At 43.6% G+C, this 17597-nt stretch overlaps 1 protein-coding gene across 8 annotated transcripts in view; it reads left to right on the plus strand.

The window, feature by feature from the left end:
* Positions 1–17381, plus strand: part of adarb1b (adenosine deaminase RNA specific B1b) — a 520712-nt gene extending 503331 nt beyond the window's left edge. For all 8 annotated transcript variants that reach the window (XM_060930270.1, XM_060930273.1, XM_060930271.1 and 5 more), the window contains 2 exons: positions 4821–4999; positions 14888–17381. In XM_060930270.1, coding sequence (XP_060786253.1) covers positions 4821–4999; positions 14888–15064 — 356 coding nt within the window. In that variant the 3' untranslated portion in view covers positions 15065–17381. The remainder of the gene's footprint in view (positions 1–4820; positions 5000–14887) is intronic.
* The last annotated feature ends 216 nt before the right edge of the window (positions 17382–17597 follow it).

Genomic DNA, 17597 nt, shown 5'->3' on the forward strand with positions numbered 1-17597 from the left:
CCACACAGAAAGGCCCTCGCCGGCCACGGGGCTCGAACCCAGGACCTTCTTGCTGTGAGGCGACAGCACTAACCACTACACCACCGTGCCGCCCGGATACGCCCACATTTTTAACAAAATTTTTTTAAACAATTTTATGTTTGTAAACTACAAGGAAAAACCTGTAACATGATGAACTGTTCCAACTCTCCCCATATGGCCAATTATTTAAAAAAAAAAAAACACCTGAAAAGTTTTTTCCCCAGAATTTAAGTTGAATAAATAATACGATATCTGGTAACTCGAGGCTCCATACTTTCATTCTTAACAAATCCCGAATTCACCAGCGTACATTACACCACAGAATGGAGGTGGAAGCGAAGTAGAAAATACAAGTTTTGGTTGACAAAAATCTTTAACTGCACAGACCTTGCCGCAGTGTCCAGCTTCCTTCATGGCTCTAAAGAAAGTAGGTTACTCTAAGGGGCAACATCTAAATTCTGATGTAATCTATAACCTGATTGGTTGAAATTAATTTATGGGAATACAAATTGTCTCAAGTCTCCCCGCTCTCCCCTACTGAAGACATCAAAACTGTGAAATAATATATGGAACATGTATGGAATTATGGGGTAAACAAAAAAATGTTTAAAAATCAGTTTCAGATTCTTTAGCATAGCCAACGTTTACCTTGAGGACACTTTGCGCACTATTGGCATTATCTTAACCAGCTTCATGAGGTAGACACCTGGAATGCTTTTCAATTAACAGGTGCCTCGTCTAAAGTTAATTAGTGCAGTTTCTGGCCTTCTTAAAGGGGAACTGAAGTCATTGTTAAACTTGCTTTATTTCTTAATTAACGTGTTATTCAATTACGTTTTCGGTTTTAGTAACCTTATATCGTGACTCGTATTGGCAACTAATCGCAGTTAAATATTATACTTATCGGCCTGTTCGGTTTTTAGCCGTGTTGAATTTAGTTCATTTGGTCCACGGCAGGCGTCGCTTATCCGCGCGATCTTCACAAGACTTGTGCAAGACTTCGAAACGTGAAGTGTCAGCCAGGAGTCAGTGCTGCCATTTTGAAAACTGTTTTCCAAACGAAGTATTGCACAAAAACGAGTTTAAATGACGAGTACTGCCTACTTTTTTCAAACTTTCCTGATTGCTATCAAAACAAACAAAACTTCCGGCTTGATTACATCAGCATTCGAAAGAGGGCGCGCGCGTCTTTTGACGACGTTGGCAGACGTCGGTCACTTTGATTTCCGCTGTACGTTTTACTTCCGTCCTACGATGTCCCACACAGGTCTCAACGAATCTCGTTTACGGCCGTTGCTTTGACATATGGGCTGATATATTACAGAGCATATTTCAAACACTCATAACTTGCTATAGCAGCGACAAAATAGTGATCAAAAACGCATTCCGATATTTAATAAAATGAGATAAATAGAATTTTGAGAATAAAAAATTTGCCTTCAGTTCTCCTTTAATGTGTTTGAAATCAAATCATAAATAGTAAATAATAAAAATACAGTAAATAGCCCTATTCCACACCTGTAGTAATCCGTATTATGTCAAGAACCGCTCAGCTAAGTAAAGAGAAACGACATCCATCATTACTTTAACACATGAAGTGACATGTTTACGGTATGTGGACTGTCTGCCCTACAGGTCCCTGTGTAAGTTACTATAGAAGTGGTAACATATTGGTCGCTATACATCTCATCTCATCTCATTATCTGTAGCCGCTTTATCCTGTTCTACAGGGTCGCAGGCAAGCTGGAGCCTATCCCAGCTGACTACGGGCGAAAGGCGGGGTACACCCTGGACAAGTCGCCAGGTCATCACAGGGCTGACACATAGACACAGACAACCATTCACACTCACATTCACACCTACGGTCAATTTAGAGTCACCAGTTAACCTAACCTGCATGTCTTTGGACTGTGGGGGAAACCGGAGCACCCGGAGGAAACCCACGCGGACACGGGGAGAACATGCAAACTCCGCACAGAAAGGCCCTCGCCGGCCACAGGGCTCGAACCCGGACCTTCTTGCTGTGAGGCGACAGCGCTAACCACTACACCACCGTGCCGCCGCTTTCCAAATATGTTAAAATTAATATTAGAAAAATCTTCCATGGTGTTTTCTGATGGAGTAACTTTTTATTAATTAATTTATTTATTTAGCGCTACAGGGTGTCGCAAATGAGCTGATGACGTTGGTTTGATTATCAAAGCAACAAAATTTGCCAAGTGTCTTTCTGTGGATTGGTATGATTGGACGTGGTCCTTCAGAGTCCCTGATCAGAACTGTGTCAAAAACAACAGTCTGATATTCAGAAATGACAGACCATAGAATGCTGGGCGGCATGGTGGTGTAGTGGTTAGCACTGTCGTCTCACAGCAAGAAGGTTCTGGGTTCGAATCCAGTGGCTGACAGGGGCATGTTCTCCTCATGTCTGTTTGGGTTTCCTCCGGGTGCTTCGGTTTCCCCCACAGTCCAAAGACGTGGCTCAAGTGCCCTTGAGCAAGGCACCTAACCCACAACTGCTCCCCAGGCGCTGTAGCATAGCTACCCACTGCTCTGGGCGTGTGTGTATGCTCATTGCTCACTTGTGTGTGTGCATGTTTGTGTTCACTGCTTCAGATGGGTTAAATGCAGAGGAGGAATTTCACTGTGCTTAAGTATGCATGTGACAAATAAAGGCGGCTGTTTCTTCTTCTGAATGCTGTGGTTGACCAATCAGAATCAAGTATTCAACAAAGCCGTGTCATAAAATAATCAACACCTTCTGACCAATCCAAATGATTGTTAGCATTAATACACGATAATTGTGTTTTTAACATTTTGTTAACGCTAATTATGATAGTAATTAGGCAGCACGGTGGTGTCGTGGTTAGCGCTGTCATCTCACAGCAGAGTCCTGCACGGGTCCATTTTTTGAGACCCGCACCCACCCATATCCGTACAGTGCATTACCCACCCACCCACTAACCCGTGGTTATTTCAAAGTTAAATCCGTACCCGCCCGGACCTATTAACATTCTACCCGTTACCCACCCGTGCCCGTGAAAAATCAGACAAATCGAAAGTATTCCCACTGAGAACTTTATTTTTAAATGCGCCACTGAAAAAAGCGCGATGCCAACGGGATTTCAAACAATAGACCTAGGAAATAGTCAAGCCATAACTGGCAATAGCTACATGTTCACGTTTTTTTTTTTTGTTTCAAAATTTCCTGTAGGCAAGTAATAGTAATAGTAACTGGAAAACGCGCAGAACATGTGCTGTACCGGAAAATTAACACAGCTGAAAACGACAGCAGCAGCAGGCTATAACAAAAAAAAGAGTCAACCTGTGTAGGCCTATGGAAGGCTGTCTTAATTGCTATCTATCTATCCGATAGCCTACCTTTCGGAAATCATCAGTCCAAAAATCAAGCGTGACAGCACCGTTGGAGTCAGTCATTTGAGACTTTATCTCAGGAGCAATGCGTTCCCTTGTTTCCTCGGCGAACTTCTTAAGCCTGCGAGAGACAGTAGTTGGATCTGGCAAAAGTTGTTGTGCATCAACTACACCTGCTCGCGCACCGACGTTTATCAATCCCTGGGCCAACTCCAAAAATCGAACGCCACTAACTGTTTCAAAAGACCTGATGTCTCTACTGACAAAATTCACTGCCAGCTGCGCTATTTTCTCCTTGTCCTCGCGCCTTGGTTGTTTGTAACTTTGGGAGAAAAAACGTTCAATTGTTGAGCTGGATGATGCTGCACTGGCATCTGTTGCTGTCGTCCTGCTGCATGTCTCTGCATGTTTCCTGAGGGAAGACGTTCCCAGTTTCTGACTGTCGCATGCCAGTATTTTTTTACATCCTTTGCACGCTGCATATCCAGTTACTGTATTGTTATCTTCGTCTGCTATTAAACCAAATTTAATCCAGATATCAGACTTTGCCCTGGAAGAGTCGTTGTTAACTATTGTATACGCACCGCTAGACAACTTTGCTTTGATCTGCTCAGACATGCTGTTGCTACAGACGCAGTCGCGGCAAAGTGACGAAATAGCTGCGTCGCCTGGACTGCTGCGATAAGAAAATAGGCCTATGATAGATTAAAAAAATTAAAAAATTAAAAAGCCTACTGAAATTATTACCATTTTGATTCACATGCTACCCGTGCTACCCACCCGTATTTTAACCTGCCCGCCCGCATACCCACCCGTAAAATTTCGGAATGTTAAAAACCCGCCCATTTCGGCAACTTTTCACCCGTGTCCGCGGGTACCCGTGGGTACCCGACCCGGTGCAGGACTCTGCCTCACAGCAAGAAGGTCCGGGTTTGAGCCCCGTGGCCGACGAGGGCCTTTCTGTGTGGAGTTTGCATGTTCTCCCCGTGTCTGCGTGGGTTTCCTCCGGGTGCTCCGGTTTCCCCCACAGTCCAAAGACATGCAGGTTAGGTTAACTGGTGACTCTAAATTGACCGTAGGTGTGAATGTGAGTGTGAATGGTTGTCTGTGTCTATGTGTCAGCCCTGTGATGACCTGGCGACTTGTCCAGGGTGTACCCCGCCTTTCGCCCGTAGTCAGCTGGGATAGGCTCCAGCTTGCCTGCGACCCTGTAGAACAGGATAAATCGGCTAGAGATAATGAGATGAGATGATAGTAATTAGCAAAGGGAACTTTAATGTGAAGCATTACCAGTTTCTCTGTGACATTTGCACTCGCGATCTTGTAACTGAACTTGAACTTTCAATTATGAAATAACCTTTCTGCCTTTTTTTTAATTATTAAATTCACACAATCTCATCAAGTGTCTGTGGGTGTGTGTTGTACAGGAATCAGTAACGCAGAAGCACGGCAGCCAGGAAAAGCTCCTAACTTCAGTGTGAACTGGGCGGTCGGTGATCAAGGTTTAGAGGTGATTAACGCCACCACGGGTAAGGACGACATGGGCCGGCCTTCTCGCCTCTGCAAGCATGCTCTCTACAGCCGCTGGGTTCGACTGCACTCAAAGGTACGCTGTCCTGATTGTTTTAGATTCAGATGAAACCTTCTTCTACATCTTATTTAAAGGAGGCCTTTAAAGGAGAAGGTTGTAGTTTCTGTACTGGCAGGGGGAGGAGTTAATTATCATGCCAGGAAAAAGATAAACAGAAATCTAACCACTGAATAATAATGAGGCTAAGATATATTTGAAATGGTGAGTATTATAGGCCGAGAACTGTGTTTAATCTTACAGACTGCGCCTCAAAGCAAAGATTGATTTCATTCCAAACTCACTAATCCGACAGAAATCTGTGTTGGGAAATGATTTATCTCTTCCCTTCTTACAGAGAGGAAGATGAAGCTATGAAAACCTTGAAGCTGTTCTATAATCTAGTAAAGTTTCATTAGCATGAGCTCCTATTCACTTCAAGGTTGAGGTTTATTCAACGTAAATCTCCTGGGCGTTTCCGCTTTCACTTACAACCCCAATTCCAAAAAAGTTGGGACTCTGTGTAAACTGTAAATAAAACCAGAATGTGATGATTTGCAAATCATGGAAACCATATATTTAATTGAAAATAGTATAAAGACAACATATCAAATGTTGAAACAGAAATTTTATTGCTTTTTGAAAAATATATGCTCATTTTGAATTTGAAGTCAGTAACACGTTTCAAAAAAGTTGTGACAGGGCCATGTTTACTGTTACACTGTGTTGCATCACCTCTATTTTTAACAACACCCTGTAAACATTTGGGAACTGAGGAGACCAATTGCTGTAGTTTTGAAAGAGAAATGTTGACCCATTCTTGCCTGATGATATACAATTTCAGTTGCTCAACAGTTCAGGGTCTCCTTTGTCGTATTTTGCGCTTCATAATGCACCAAATGTTTTAAATAGGAGACAGGTCTGGACTGCAGGAAGGCCAGTTTAGCACCTGCACTCTTACTACAGAGCCATGCAGTTTTAATATGTGCAGAAAGCAGTTTGGCATTGTCTTGCTGAAAGAAGGAAGGCCTTCCTTGAAAAAAATTTTGTCTGGATGGCAGCATGTTGCTCTGAAACGTGTATATATCATTCAGCATTAATGAGGCCTTCCCAGATGTACAGTACAAGCTACCCATGTCATGTGCACTAATGCACTCTCATACTATCAGAAATGCTGGCTTTTGAACTGTGCACTGATAACAAGCCGGATGGTCCCTCTCCTCTTTAGCCTGGAGGTCGTGATGTCCATGATTTCTAAAAAGAATTTCTACTTCTGGTTTGTCAGACCTCAGGACAATTTTCCACTTCGCCTCGGTCCATCGTAAAAGAGCTCAGTCCCAGAGAAGGTGGTGGTGTTTCTGGATATTGTTCATATCTGGTTTTAACTTGCATTTGTGGATGCAGTAATGAACTGTTTTCACAGACGATGGTTTTCTGAAGTGTTCCTGAGCCCATACAGTGATTTCCACTACAGAATCGTGTCTGTTTTTAATGCAGTGTTGCCTGAGGGCCTGAAGATCACAGGCCTCCAGTGTCAGTTTTCAGCCTTGTCTCTTGCATACAGAGATTTCTCCAGATTTCTCTGAATCTTTTAATGATATTATGGACTATGGAGGGCGGCACGGTGGCGTAGTGGTTAGCGCTGTCGCCTCACAGCAAGAAGGTCCTGGGTTCGAGCCCCGGGGCTGGCAAGGGCCTTTCTGTGTGGAGTTTGCATGTTCTCCCCGTGTCCGCGTGGGTTTCCTCCGGGTGCTCCGGTTTCCCCCACAGTCCAAAGACATGCAGGTTAGGTTAACCGGTGACTCTAAATTGACCGTAGGTGTGAATGTGAGTGTGAATGGTTGTCTGTGTCTATGTGTCAGCCCTGTGATGACCTGGCGACTTGTCCAGGGTGTACCCCGCCTTTCGCCCGTAGTCAGCTGGGATAGGCTCCAGCTTGCCTGCGACCCTGTAGAAGGATAAAGCGGCTAGAGATAATGAGAGATGAGATGAGATGGACTATGGATGATATGATCCACAAATTCTTTGCAATTTTACATTGAGGAACTTTAAGTAAGGGCAAGACCTGAAATTCGCTGTGCAGAGGGTGGGTATAATTTGACAGGATTGATTCGGCCTTCTTAATTACCTGTTCCTCATACAGTGCAGACATACTTTTCTGTTGTACACCAGTGACATTACTACACACCTTGATAACCTTAGAGATGGCATTTTTCTGTTTCACATTTAACAGTGCATACCAACAGATGGCTGAGAAAGTAAGAACTGACTCAATAAAGGATCTGTAGAAAAGAGTCATTAGTGATTTGTCTACATTAAACCTTGCCAGCTTCCTGAGGCAGTATAAACGTTGCTGTCCTTTTTTACATAGTAAGTCTGTGTTACCATTAAAACTTAATTTATCATCAATAATAGAGCCCAAATACTTATATTGTTGGACTATTTCAACGTCCTGTCCATTGATGTTTGTTTTAGTATGGTTACAATCTTTGTGCCTAAAATCAATACACATGTCCTTTGTCTTAGACACATTTAACTCCAAATAAGCTTCCTGACGCCAGTTCACAAATACCCCTTTTCCACCAAATCAGTTCCAGGGCTGGTTCGGGGCCAGTGCTGGTGCTGGTTCACAACTCGTTCAACTTGCGAGCCAGCTGAGAACCAGTTTGCTTTTCCATAGCTCATGGTGCTAAGGGAAGCCACGTCATTACGTCGCTGTATACGTCAGTTACGTCGTTGTATACGTCAGTTACGTCGTTGTATACGTCAGTTACGTTGCTGTATACGTCAGTTACGTCGCTACGTTTGCATAAACCTTGGCGCGAATATCGAAGCAAAAACAACACGGAAGAAGCAGCAGCAACAACAATAATAATAATAATAATGGATGACTTCGCGTTTGTACAGCTGCTGCTTCTCGTCGCTTAAAAATTGCGATCTTTCGCGGTCTTGTTATTGTTGTTGGTCTTAACAACTCCGCTCCCCCGCTGATGAACCGCAGAGGTTCTTTCCTCTGGCCCAGCAGAGAGTTGGTGCTAGCCTGGAACCGGTTTTTCTGGCCCCAGAGCCAGTTCTTTGTCAGTGGAAACAGAAAACGCGGTTCCAAACTAAGCACTGGCCCCGAACCAGCCTTGGAACTGCTTTGGTGGAAAAGGGGCAAAAGTAGTCTATAATGGGGCCATGTGATGTCTCACTGTCCTTCAACAAACTCACGATGACCGTGTCATCTGCAAACTTTACAATATGACGGCTGTCCATTTCAGATCGACAGTCGTCTGTGTAAAGGATGGAGAGGAGAGAGAACACAGCCCTGAGGAGAGCCTGTACCATAGATGTAAAAGATAATCCAGACTGGTGGCCATTTACTCTCACTCTCTGAAATCTGTTGGTGAGGAAGTCTAAAATCCAGCCGGACATGCAAGAGTCCATCTGAAAGCAGTCAAGTAGCTTCTGCACCAATAGGTGGGGCTGTATGGTGTTGAAGGCTGATGAGAAATCCACAAAGAGTGTCCTGGCATGAGTCTTGGAGCCCTCAAGATGTTGAAGAATGAAGTTAAGCAAGGTTATAGTTGCATCCTGGACCCCCCCTGTTTGATTGATATGCAAATTGTAAGGGGTCAAGGAGACAGTCAGTCTTTAAGATAATTTCTGTTTTGACCAGTTTTTCGAAGGACTTCATTACTAGCGAGGTTAGGGCTATAGGCCTATAGTCATTAAGAGACTTTGGATGGCTGTTTTTGGCTATGGGAACTATCGTAGATTGTTTCCATAGGTCAGGAACTGTATGAAGTTGTAGTGACGTTAAAAATATGTTTAAAAATTATTATTATATGTTTAAAAACGTTATTCTTAAATTGTTGCACTGTTTTCCCATGCAGTCTTTCACAGAGCGGTGAACCCCTCCCCATCTTTACTTCTGAGAGACTCCGCCTCTCTGGGATGCTCTTTTTATGCCCAATCATGTTATTGACCTGGTGCCAATTAACCTAATTAAGTAGTTTTAGCATTACACAACTTTTTCAGTCTTTTGTTGCCCCGTCCCATCTTTTCTGAAACGTGCTGCTGACATCAAATTTTTCACAAAAAAAAAAAAAGTTTGATACAGTTAGGTCCATATATATTTGGACACTGACACAAATTTTGTTTTTTTTAACCTGTTTACTGAAACATATTCAAGTTATAGTTATATAATGGACATGGACATAAAGTCCAGACTTTCAGCTTTCATTTGAGGGTATCCACATTAAAATTGGATGAAGGGTTTAGGAGTTTCAGCTCCTTAACATGTGCCACCCTGTTTTTAAAGGGACCAAAAGTAATTGGACAGTTGACTCAAAGGCTATTTCATGGGCAGGTGTGGGCAATTCCTTCGTTATGTCATTCTCAATTAAGCAGATAAAAGGCCTGGAGTTGATTTGAGGTGTGGTGCTTGCATTTGGAAGATTTTGCTGTGAAGAAAGCATGCAGTCAAAGGAGCTCTCCATGCAGGTGAAACAAGCCATCCTTAAGCTGCGAAAACAGAAAAAAAACATCCGAGAAATTGCTACAATATTAGGAGTGGCAAAATCTACAGTTTGGTACATCCTGAGAAAGAAAGAAAGCACTGGTGAACTCATCAATGCAAAAAGACCTGGACGCCCACAGAAGACAACAGTAGTGGATGATCACAGAATAATTTCCATGGTGAAGAGAAACCCCTTCACAACAGCCAACCAAGTGAACAACACTCTCCAGGAGGTAGGCATATCAATATCCAAATCTACCATAAAGTGAAGACTGTATGAAAGTAAATACAGAGGGTTCACTTCACGGTGCAAGCCACTCATAAGCCTCAAGAATAAAAAGGCTAGATTGGACTTTGCTAAAAAAACATCTAAAAAAGCCAGCACAGTTCTGGAAGAACATTCTTTGGACAGATGAAACCAAGATCAACCTCGACCAGAATGATGGAAAGAAAAAAGTATGGCGAAGGCGTGGTACAGTTCATGATCCAAAGCATACCACATCATCTGTAAAACATGGCGGAGGCAGTGTGATGGCTTGGGCATGCATGGCTGCCAGTAGCACTGGGTCACTAGTGTTTATTGATGATGTGACACAGGACAGAAGCAGGCGGATGAATCCTGAGGTATTCAGAGACATACTGTGTGCTCAAATCCAGCCAAACTGATTGGTCGGCGTTTCATAATACCGATGGACAATGACCCAAAACATAAAGCCAAAGCAACCCAGGAGTTTATTAAAGCAAAGAAGTGGAATATTCTTGAATGGCCAAGTCAGTCACCTGATCTCAACCCAGTTGAGCATGCATTTCACTTGTTAAAGACTAAACTTCAGACAGAAAGGCCCACAAACAAACAGCAACTGAAAACCGCTGCAGTAAAGGCCTGGCAGAGCATTAAAAAGGAGGAGAAACAGCGTCTGGTGATGTCCATGAGTTCAAGACTTCAGGCAGTCATTGCCAACAAAGGGTTTTCAACCAAGTATTAGAAATGAACATTTTATTTACAATTATTTAATTTGTCCAATTACTTTTGAGCCCCTGAAATGAAGGGATTGTGTTTAAAAAATGCTTTAGTTCCTCACATTTTTATGCAATCATTTTGTTCAACCCACTGAATTAAAGCTGAAAGTCTGAACTTCAACTGCATCTGAATTGTTTTGTTCAAAATTCATTGTGGTAATGTACAGAACCAAAATTAGAAAAATGTTGTCTCTGTCCAAATATTTATGGACCTAACTGTATGTTGTCTTTGTACTATTTTCAATAGGGTTTCCATGATTTGCAAATCTTCACATTCTGTTTTTATTGATGTTTTAACACAGTGTGCCAACTTTTTCGGAATTGCTGTTGTATTAAAACATGATGACCTGAGCTACGAGTGTCCCGTGTCTCACAAGAATTCAAGTCAGGTTGATCTTTATTGTCATCACATCCATATACAATGAAATAACTTTCCTCCCAGACCCAAGGTGCAAGATATGATGTACGATATGCACTGTGCTGACAGGACATAAATAAAATGCAACAGGAACAAGAAGCATGTAGGGAGGAGGGTTATGGGAAACGGTGGGGGTGAGTACACAGAGGAGCAGTACAGTATAAATACTCTAAAGCACATGGCAGTTCATAAATGCTGAAATATGTGAGCTAAAAACAAACACTGTGCAAAACATGCAAAAGTAGCGTTGCCGTCTCTCGGCTCCCGGTTCAAACGCAAGCACAGAGTGGAGCTTCATTACTTTTTTTCGCATGTTCGTGTGGGTTTCCTTCAGGTTCTTCAGTTTCAAAAGGAGTCGCTGAATTGGCTGTTAAAATGTGGATGTGTGCGTACGTGGTGTCCTGCTGTCCCATCCATGGCTTTGACCCTGGGCAGGATCAAGTTTAAGTAAGGATGAATGAATGAAAATGACGATGGCAAAAAATAAAAAATAAAAATCCTATGACATAAAAACTGTGTTAGGAAAAATCCGTTTTGCGTTTATGTGCTTCTTCTGAGACACGACAGCAGCCGGACAGTTCATTTCGATCTGTTGTTCATGCTGCATCACAGGCCAGCGTAAAAACTATTCAGAGAACAGTGCCATCTGTGCTCTTCTGCATTGGATAGGGTTAATGTGATTGACAGGCGAGAGAGAGTACGCCGCCCGTCCCTCCCCCCAGATAGCACAGCCAGTTCGACTCTCTTGGCTGTGGCATTGTCACACTTTGAACTCATGATCTTCAAATGGTCATGTGGACGCTTTTCTTATTATGCCACACAGGAGCAGTTTATTTATTTTTTTTAAGCTCATCCGTCCGTAGGCCAGGCCGGATGAGCTTATGCAATCACCCATCGTCCGTCCACAATTTACAAAAATCGCTACTCCTCCTACAGCAGGGCTTTTCAATGTGTGGGGCGCGCCTCCCCTAGGGGGCGCCAGAGTTCTTCAGGGGGGGCTCAACGTGAGGAAAAATAAACCAGAATAAGTTACTATTGCGGACATTTATGGCCCTTTTCCACTACCCTTTTTCAGCTCACTTCAGCCCGACACGGCTCGCGTTTCGACTATCCAAAAACAGCACGACTCAGCTCGCTTCAGCCCTGCTTAGCCCCCAAAACTCGCACGGTTTTGGAGTGGGGCTGAAGCGAGCCAAACCGAGCTGAGTGAGGCTAGGGGCGTGAGCAGACACTCCCCTGCGCGCTGATTGGTGAGGAGGAGTGTCCTCACATGCTCACACACGCCCCGCGAGCACGCTGGGATCTGTAAACACCGTAAACCCGGAAGGAGAATTACGAATTACGAGAATTATGAAGCCTTATGCGCCTCGCCTCATCTATACGCTCTTGCCAGTATCTGTTGGCGTTGTCGGTGACAACAAGCCACAGCACCAAGACCAGCAACACTAACGACTCCATGTCCTCCATGTTTATTGTTTACTCTCCGGGTTGTGAGACTACCGCTTAAAAGCTCACTGATGTCACTGTTTGCGCCGCCAAACGACATCACCTGACGTCCACCCACTTTCGCTAACTCCACCCAATGTGTCCACCCACTTCCAGCCAGCATGGTTCAGCGCGATTGTAGTCGAAATGCAACTCAAACAGCCCCGCTCAGCTCGACTCAGCCCAACTCAGCACGGCACGGCTCAGCCGCGTTGGTAGTGGAAAAGCGGCATTAGCGAACTTCAGCTAGCCTTTGCCAGAGACAAAATGGATCGATTTTTAGTACCTAAAGCTACAGTGAGTGAGGAGACGGAGTCTGGGCCAAGCAAAAAAAGAAGGAAGTATGACCACGATTATTTAAAGTTTGGATTTTCATGGACTGGATCTGAAGATGCTCCACTGCCACAGTGTGTTGTCTGCCAAGAGGTGCTAGCTAACGATGCTATGAGATGTTTAAAATGTGTAAAAAAAAAGGATGTTTTAAAAAGCTCATATGTTTTAAATGTGTAAAAAAAGATGTTTTCAAAAAGCACAGATGTTTAAAATGTGTAAAAGAAAAAAATTAAAATGTGTACAACAACCATTTTTTTAAATACGAATGGAACATTAAGTATAGCAACAACAAAAATTGTAAGGGGGGGGCGCTGTTGTTTATTTGCTCTCTGAGGGGGGGCTGACTCTCCCACACTTTGAAAACCCCTGTCCTACAGGATTGATCAGATTTCGATCAGACTCACACGCAATGTTCCCCAGGTGGGTGTGCATAAAATGCTGTCAAGACGATGCCGCCACCTATCATATTTACAATTTTAAGGGCATCTGAAAATTTTGAGTGACTCGTCACATTAAACCGCTACTCTTCGTAAACTGCTGGGACATTTTCACTGAAACTCACGAAGAAGACTCAAAAGACATATTCCAACAAGAATTGTTCACCAGGTGGCGCCACCTACCATGGATAAGGCTACACAGGGGTCACATGCAATTTCATGAAAATCACTCCTCCTCCTACAGAAGTGATCAGAATTTGATCAAACTCCTACAGAATGTTCCCCAGGTTAGTATGTATAAAAGTTGTCAAGACGGTGGCGCCACCTGTCCTATTTAGCATTTTATGGACGGTTGAAATTTTTGAGTGACTCATCACATTAAACCGCTACTCTTCGTAAACTGCTGGGACGTTTTCAGTGAAACTCACCAAGAAGACTCTAAAGACATATTCCAACAAGAGTTTTCACAAGGTGGTGCCACCTGCCCTGGATGCGGCTACATATAGGGGTCAAGTGCAATTTTGCAAAAATCGCTATTCTTCCTACAGAATTGATCAGATTTCAAACTCACACACAGCAGCAGTGGGCGGTATGAGCTCCAGCCTCCATTCATCCATCCATTATCCATAAGCGCTTATCCTGTGCAGGGTTGCGGGCAAACTGGAGCCTATCCCAGCTGACTATGGGTGAGAGGCGGGGTACACCCTGGACAAGTCACCAGATCATCGCAGGGCTGAGACATGGAGACAAACAACCATTCACACTCACATTCACAGCTATGGTCAATTTAGAGCCACCAATTAGCCTAACCTGCATGTCTTTGGACTGTGGGGGAAACCGGAGCACCCGGAGGAAACCCACGCGGACACGGGGAGAACATGCAAACTCCACACAGAAAGTCCCCTGTCAGGCACTGGGCTCGAACCCAGAACCTTCTTGCTGTGAGGCGACAGTGCTAACCACTACACCACCGTGCCACCTAGCTACAGCCTCATTGAGGCTATTATTTTTATTTATTTTATTTTTTCTACAGTTTTGACGACTGTAGCTAGCAAGTTCTACAAACTCCACTCACCTGGTTAAAGGCTCACTGCAGTCCAATACCCCTTTTCCACCAAATCAGTTCCAGGGCTGGTTCGGGGTCAGTGCTGGTGCTGGTTCACAACTCGTTCAACTTGCGAGCCAGCTGACAACCAGTTTGCTTTTCCATAGCTCGCGGTGTTAAGGGAAGACACGTCATTACGTCGCTGTATATGTCAGTTACGTCGTTGTATACGTCATTACATCGCTGTATACGTCAGTTACGTCGCTACGTTTGCATGAACCTTGGCGCGAATATCGAAGCAAAAACAACACGGAAGCAGCAGCAGCAACAGCAATAATAATAATGGATGACTTCGCGTTTGTACAGCTGCTGCTTCTCGTCGCTTAAAAATGGCGATCTTTCACGGTCTTGTTATTGTTGTTGGTCTTGACAACTCCGCCCCCCCGCTGACGTAAGCGGTTCTTTCCTCTGGCCCAGCAGAGAGTTGGTGCTAGCCTGGAACCGGTTTTTCTGGCCCCAGAACCAGTTCTTTGTCAGTGGAAACAGAAAACCCGGTTCCAAACTAAGCACTGGCCCCGAACCAGCCCTGGAACTGCTTTGGTGGAAAAGGGGCACAAGTAAGAAAGCATGGAAAGGGTTAAATTTCACCACCACTTTGTAACACTCGTCTGCTTTCTCTCCTCAGTTCTCGTCCACCTTGCGGATCAAAGTGGCCAAACCGAGCTCGTACCACGAAGCCAAGCAGGCAGCCGTGGAGTATCACGCCGCCAAGCAGACGCTCATCAAGGCTTTCCAGAAAGCAGGGTTGGGGGCCTGGGTGAAAAAGCCTATTGAACAGGACCAGTTCTCTCTGAGCTCCTGAAGGGAACACAAGAGGGACAGAGCAGAGATCTGAATGACATGATGACAACCAGCTGTTGATACTTCACTTTGTGTGTGTGTGTGTGTGTGTGTGTGTGTGTGTGTGTGTGTGTGTGTGTGCTCGACCGTGTTGACTTCCAGCCAATCCACAGCCCTTTAGTCTCACACTTTGCTCTCGTCACTCATCCCATCATGGACCTGATTTTTTTTTTCCCATTTGTAACGTCGTCTGTTGTTTGTAACAAACGCCCGTGTTTGGGGTCGTACCATCAACCCCAGAGCGTGGAACAGGACACAGTGATATGGTTCACAACTGGAAAATACAATATTTGTCACTTTATTCCTGTTAAATGGCTTAGGATCGCTTGCAGCCCATAGTGCTCATGTTCGGTGGCCTCAGACTGACCGTGTATGCAGGTTTATGCTCATCGTTGTCTCTCGTAGTTCAGACACCGTTACTGAAAAGCATCCGTCTGTTTTTTAACCAATCTCTCTTTTAGTCGACAAGTCGAAACCTGGACTGCGTACTTTTACCTGCGTTGTTTTTTAAAACATCCGTAGTCACTTTCCCCATATGATGTACGGTAGGAGTAGTTTAGTTTAGTGAATTTAGTAAGTGGGATTTTTTTCTACAAGTCAGATGGGCTTGTGTTCTCCCCTTTAAATTTTTTAACATATGCTGGAATCGAGTATTCATTTAAACGTGTAAAATGCAGCCAAAGTTCATCGTTTTCATTCACTTTCATGCGTTCCATCTCAGCGTCTCCATCGCATGTTTGGATCGTGTGCTCTGGTGCGAGTCACTCTGACATGGTGCCCAAACCTTTTTTTTCTGGGCAAGATGTAGAAGACTTGATGATGATGATGATGATGATGATGATGACGCTGCCTTCTTTTGACCATTTTAGAAGTTTCGATGTTTAGGTACTTTTACAGAATGATGCCTCGTCTTTTTTAAACTGCATGGAGAACATTTGTGTGTAAGGAGCTAGGTTTTGTAGCTACTGCAATGTCAGTCTGTTCATTCGCATTGATTATTGTACAAGCAGATGGTAGATTGTGATAACACGCTGCCTCCTGATTGGGGTAAAGCAGCGATTCTCAGCTGTGCACGTTTCTTGTCTAAAGCTGTCTCTCTGCATGGAAAGAGTGGACGGTTTTCAATTGGGGCTTTTTTGTTTGTTTTTTGTTCATTAAATATTTTAGTGCCAGTTTTTCGTTTCTTGTTTTTGTTCTTTGGCGCAGATTGTCCATATTTCTGAATTCTGCTGCATCCCTGCTTTTATGCAAGATTCCTTTCCTGCTGTTTACAAGCTTGTGCACTGTTCGATTAATGACCAACAAACAGCAGCATGTTCGACTGATCCCGAAATCATATTAACAAGGGCATGATTTCTCTAATAATCGTTTTTTTTCCTTTTCTTTTCTTTTTTTTTAACAGCAGCTTTCTTTCCCAAGTTAAAAAAGGAGCCTCGACGTTCTATGGTTTTCGTCTTATTTGCGAGGCAGCAGCTCCAATTGACAAAAGTGAATAGGAAGGCCATGGCTCGATATTAAAATAAACGAATCGGTGAAAATATTTCACATTTAAAATGCTGTTTTTCACTTCTGGAATGCAGCTTAGTCACATGACCTCTGCAGCCCAAACACCACTGGACTTATCTGATTCTCTCTCACAACTGTATAGAGAGATGGTGTTATATTTAGTGTGTGTGTGTGTGTGTGTGTGTGTGTGTGTGTGTGTGTGTGTGTGCGCACCTGCTGCTGAGCCCAACCGGCACTCTGTCGAGATGTCATGGCAACAGGACTTGGAGATTGCTGTTGAATCTTCACCAAAGATGATGTCTGTCTCTCTCTCTCTCTCTCTTTCTATCTTTCTCTTTCTCTCTCTCGCTTTCTCTCTCGCTCTCTCTCTTTTTTGGTTGTTTTAAGGTGAAAAAAGTGTAAACTTTATTTTTTAAAAACCGTTATTAATGCAACATTCAGTGGGAATCTTCTAAAACCGGTCATCAAGGTTTTGTATATTCATTTACTAATATATTTTGAGTTAGTATAACTGACTATGTTTGTGTTTTGCAGTGATATAAGAGCAGCTCCTTTCTCTGTGTTTCTGTACCTGTTAGTTTACAACTGTAAATATCGTCAACCTCTCTGTTGTTGCCATGGACACACTGCATATAGTTCTGGTCGTTCTAAACGAGTATTTCTCCATTACGCATTTGCAGGAAAAAAAAAAAAAAAAGAAACTTGTATGGAAATTGTAGTTTCTCTAACACTTGTTTTCTTTTCATTAAATGCATTGTAATGGTTTGTTTTGACCGTGACTTGTTCGTTCTATTAGTTCAGTTGTCCTGGCCCTGTACCTCATCCACAGATATTGAGAGAACGAACAAGACAGAGATTGTGTCCTTGGAGAACTTGCGGGTTGCCAGGTCTGTGTGACGGATCGCCTCGTACTGACGCTCAAAGCATGACTTTCCTGCTATTAACGTCCAAAATAATGATTACCGCTGATAAATAATGTTGTCTACGAT

This window comes from Neoarius graeffei, chromosome 9 (assembly GCF_027579695.1).
Source record: "Neoarius graeffei isolate fNeoGra1 chromosome 9, fNeoGra1.pri, whole genome shotgun sequence".
NCBI classification, from domain to species: domain Eukaryota; kingdom Metazoa; phylum Chordata; class Actinopteri; order Siluriformes; family Ariidae; genus Neoarius; species Neoarius graeffei.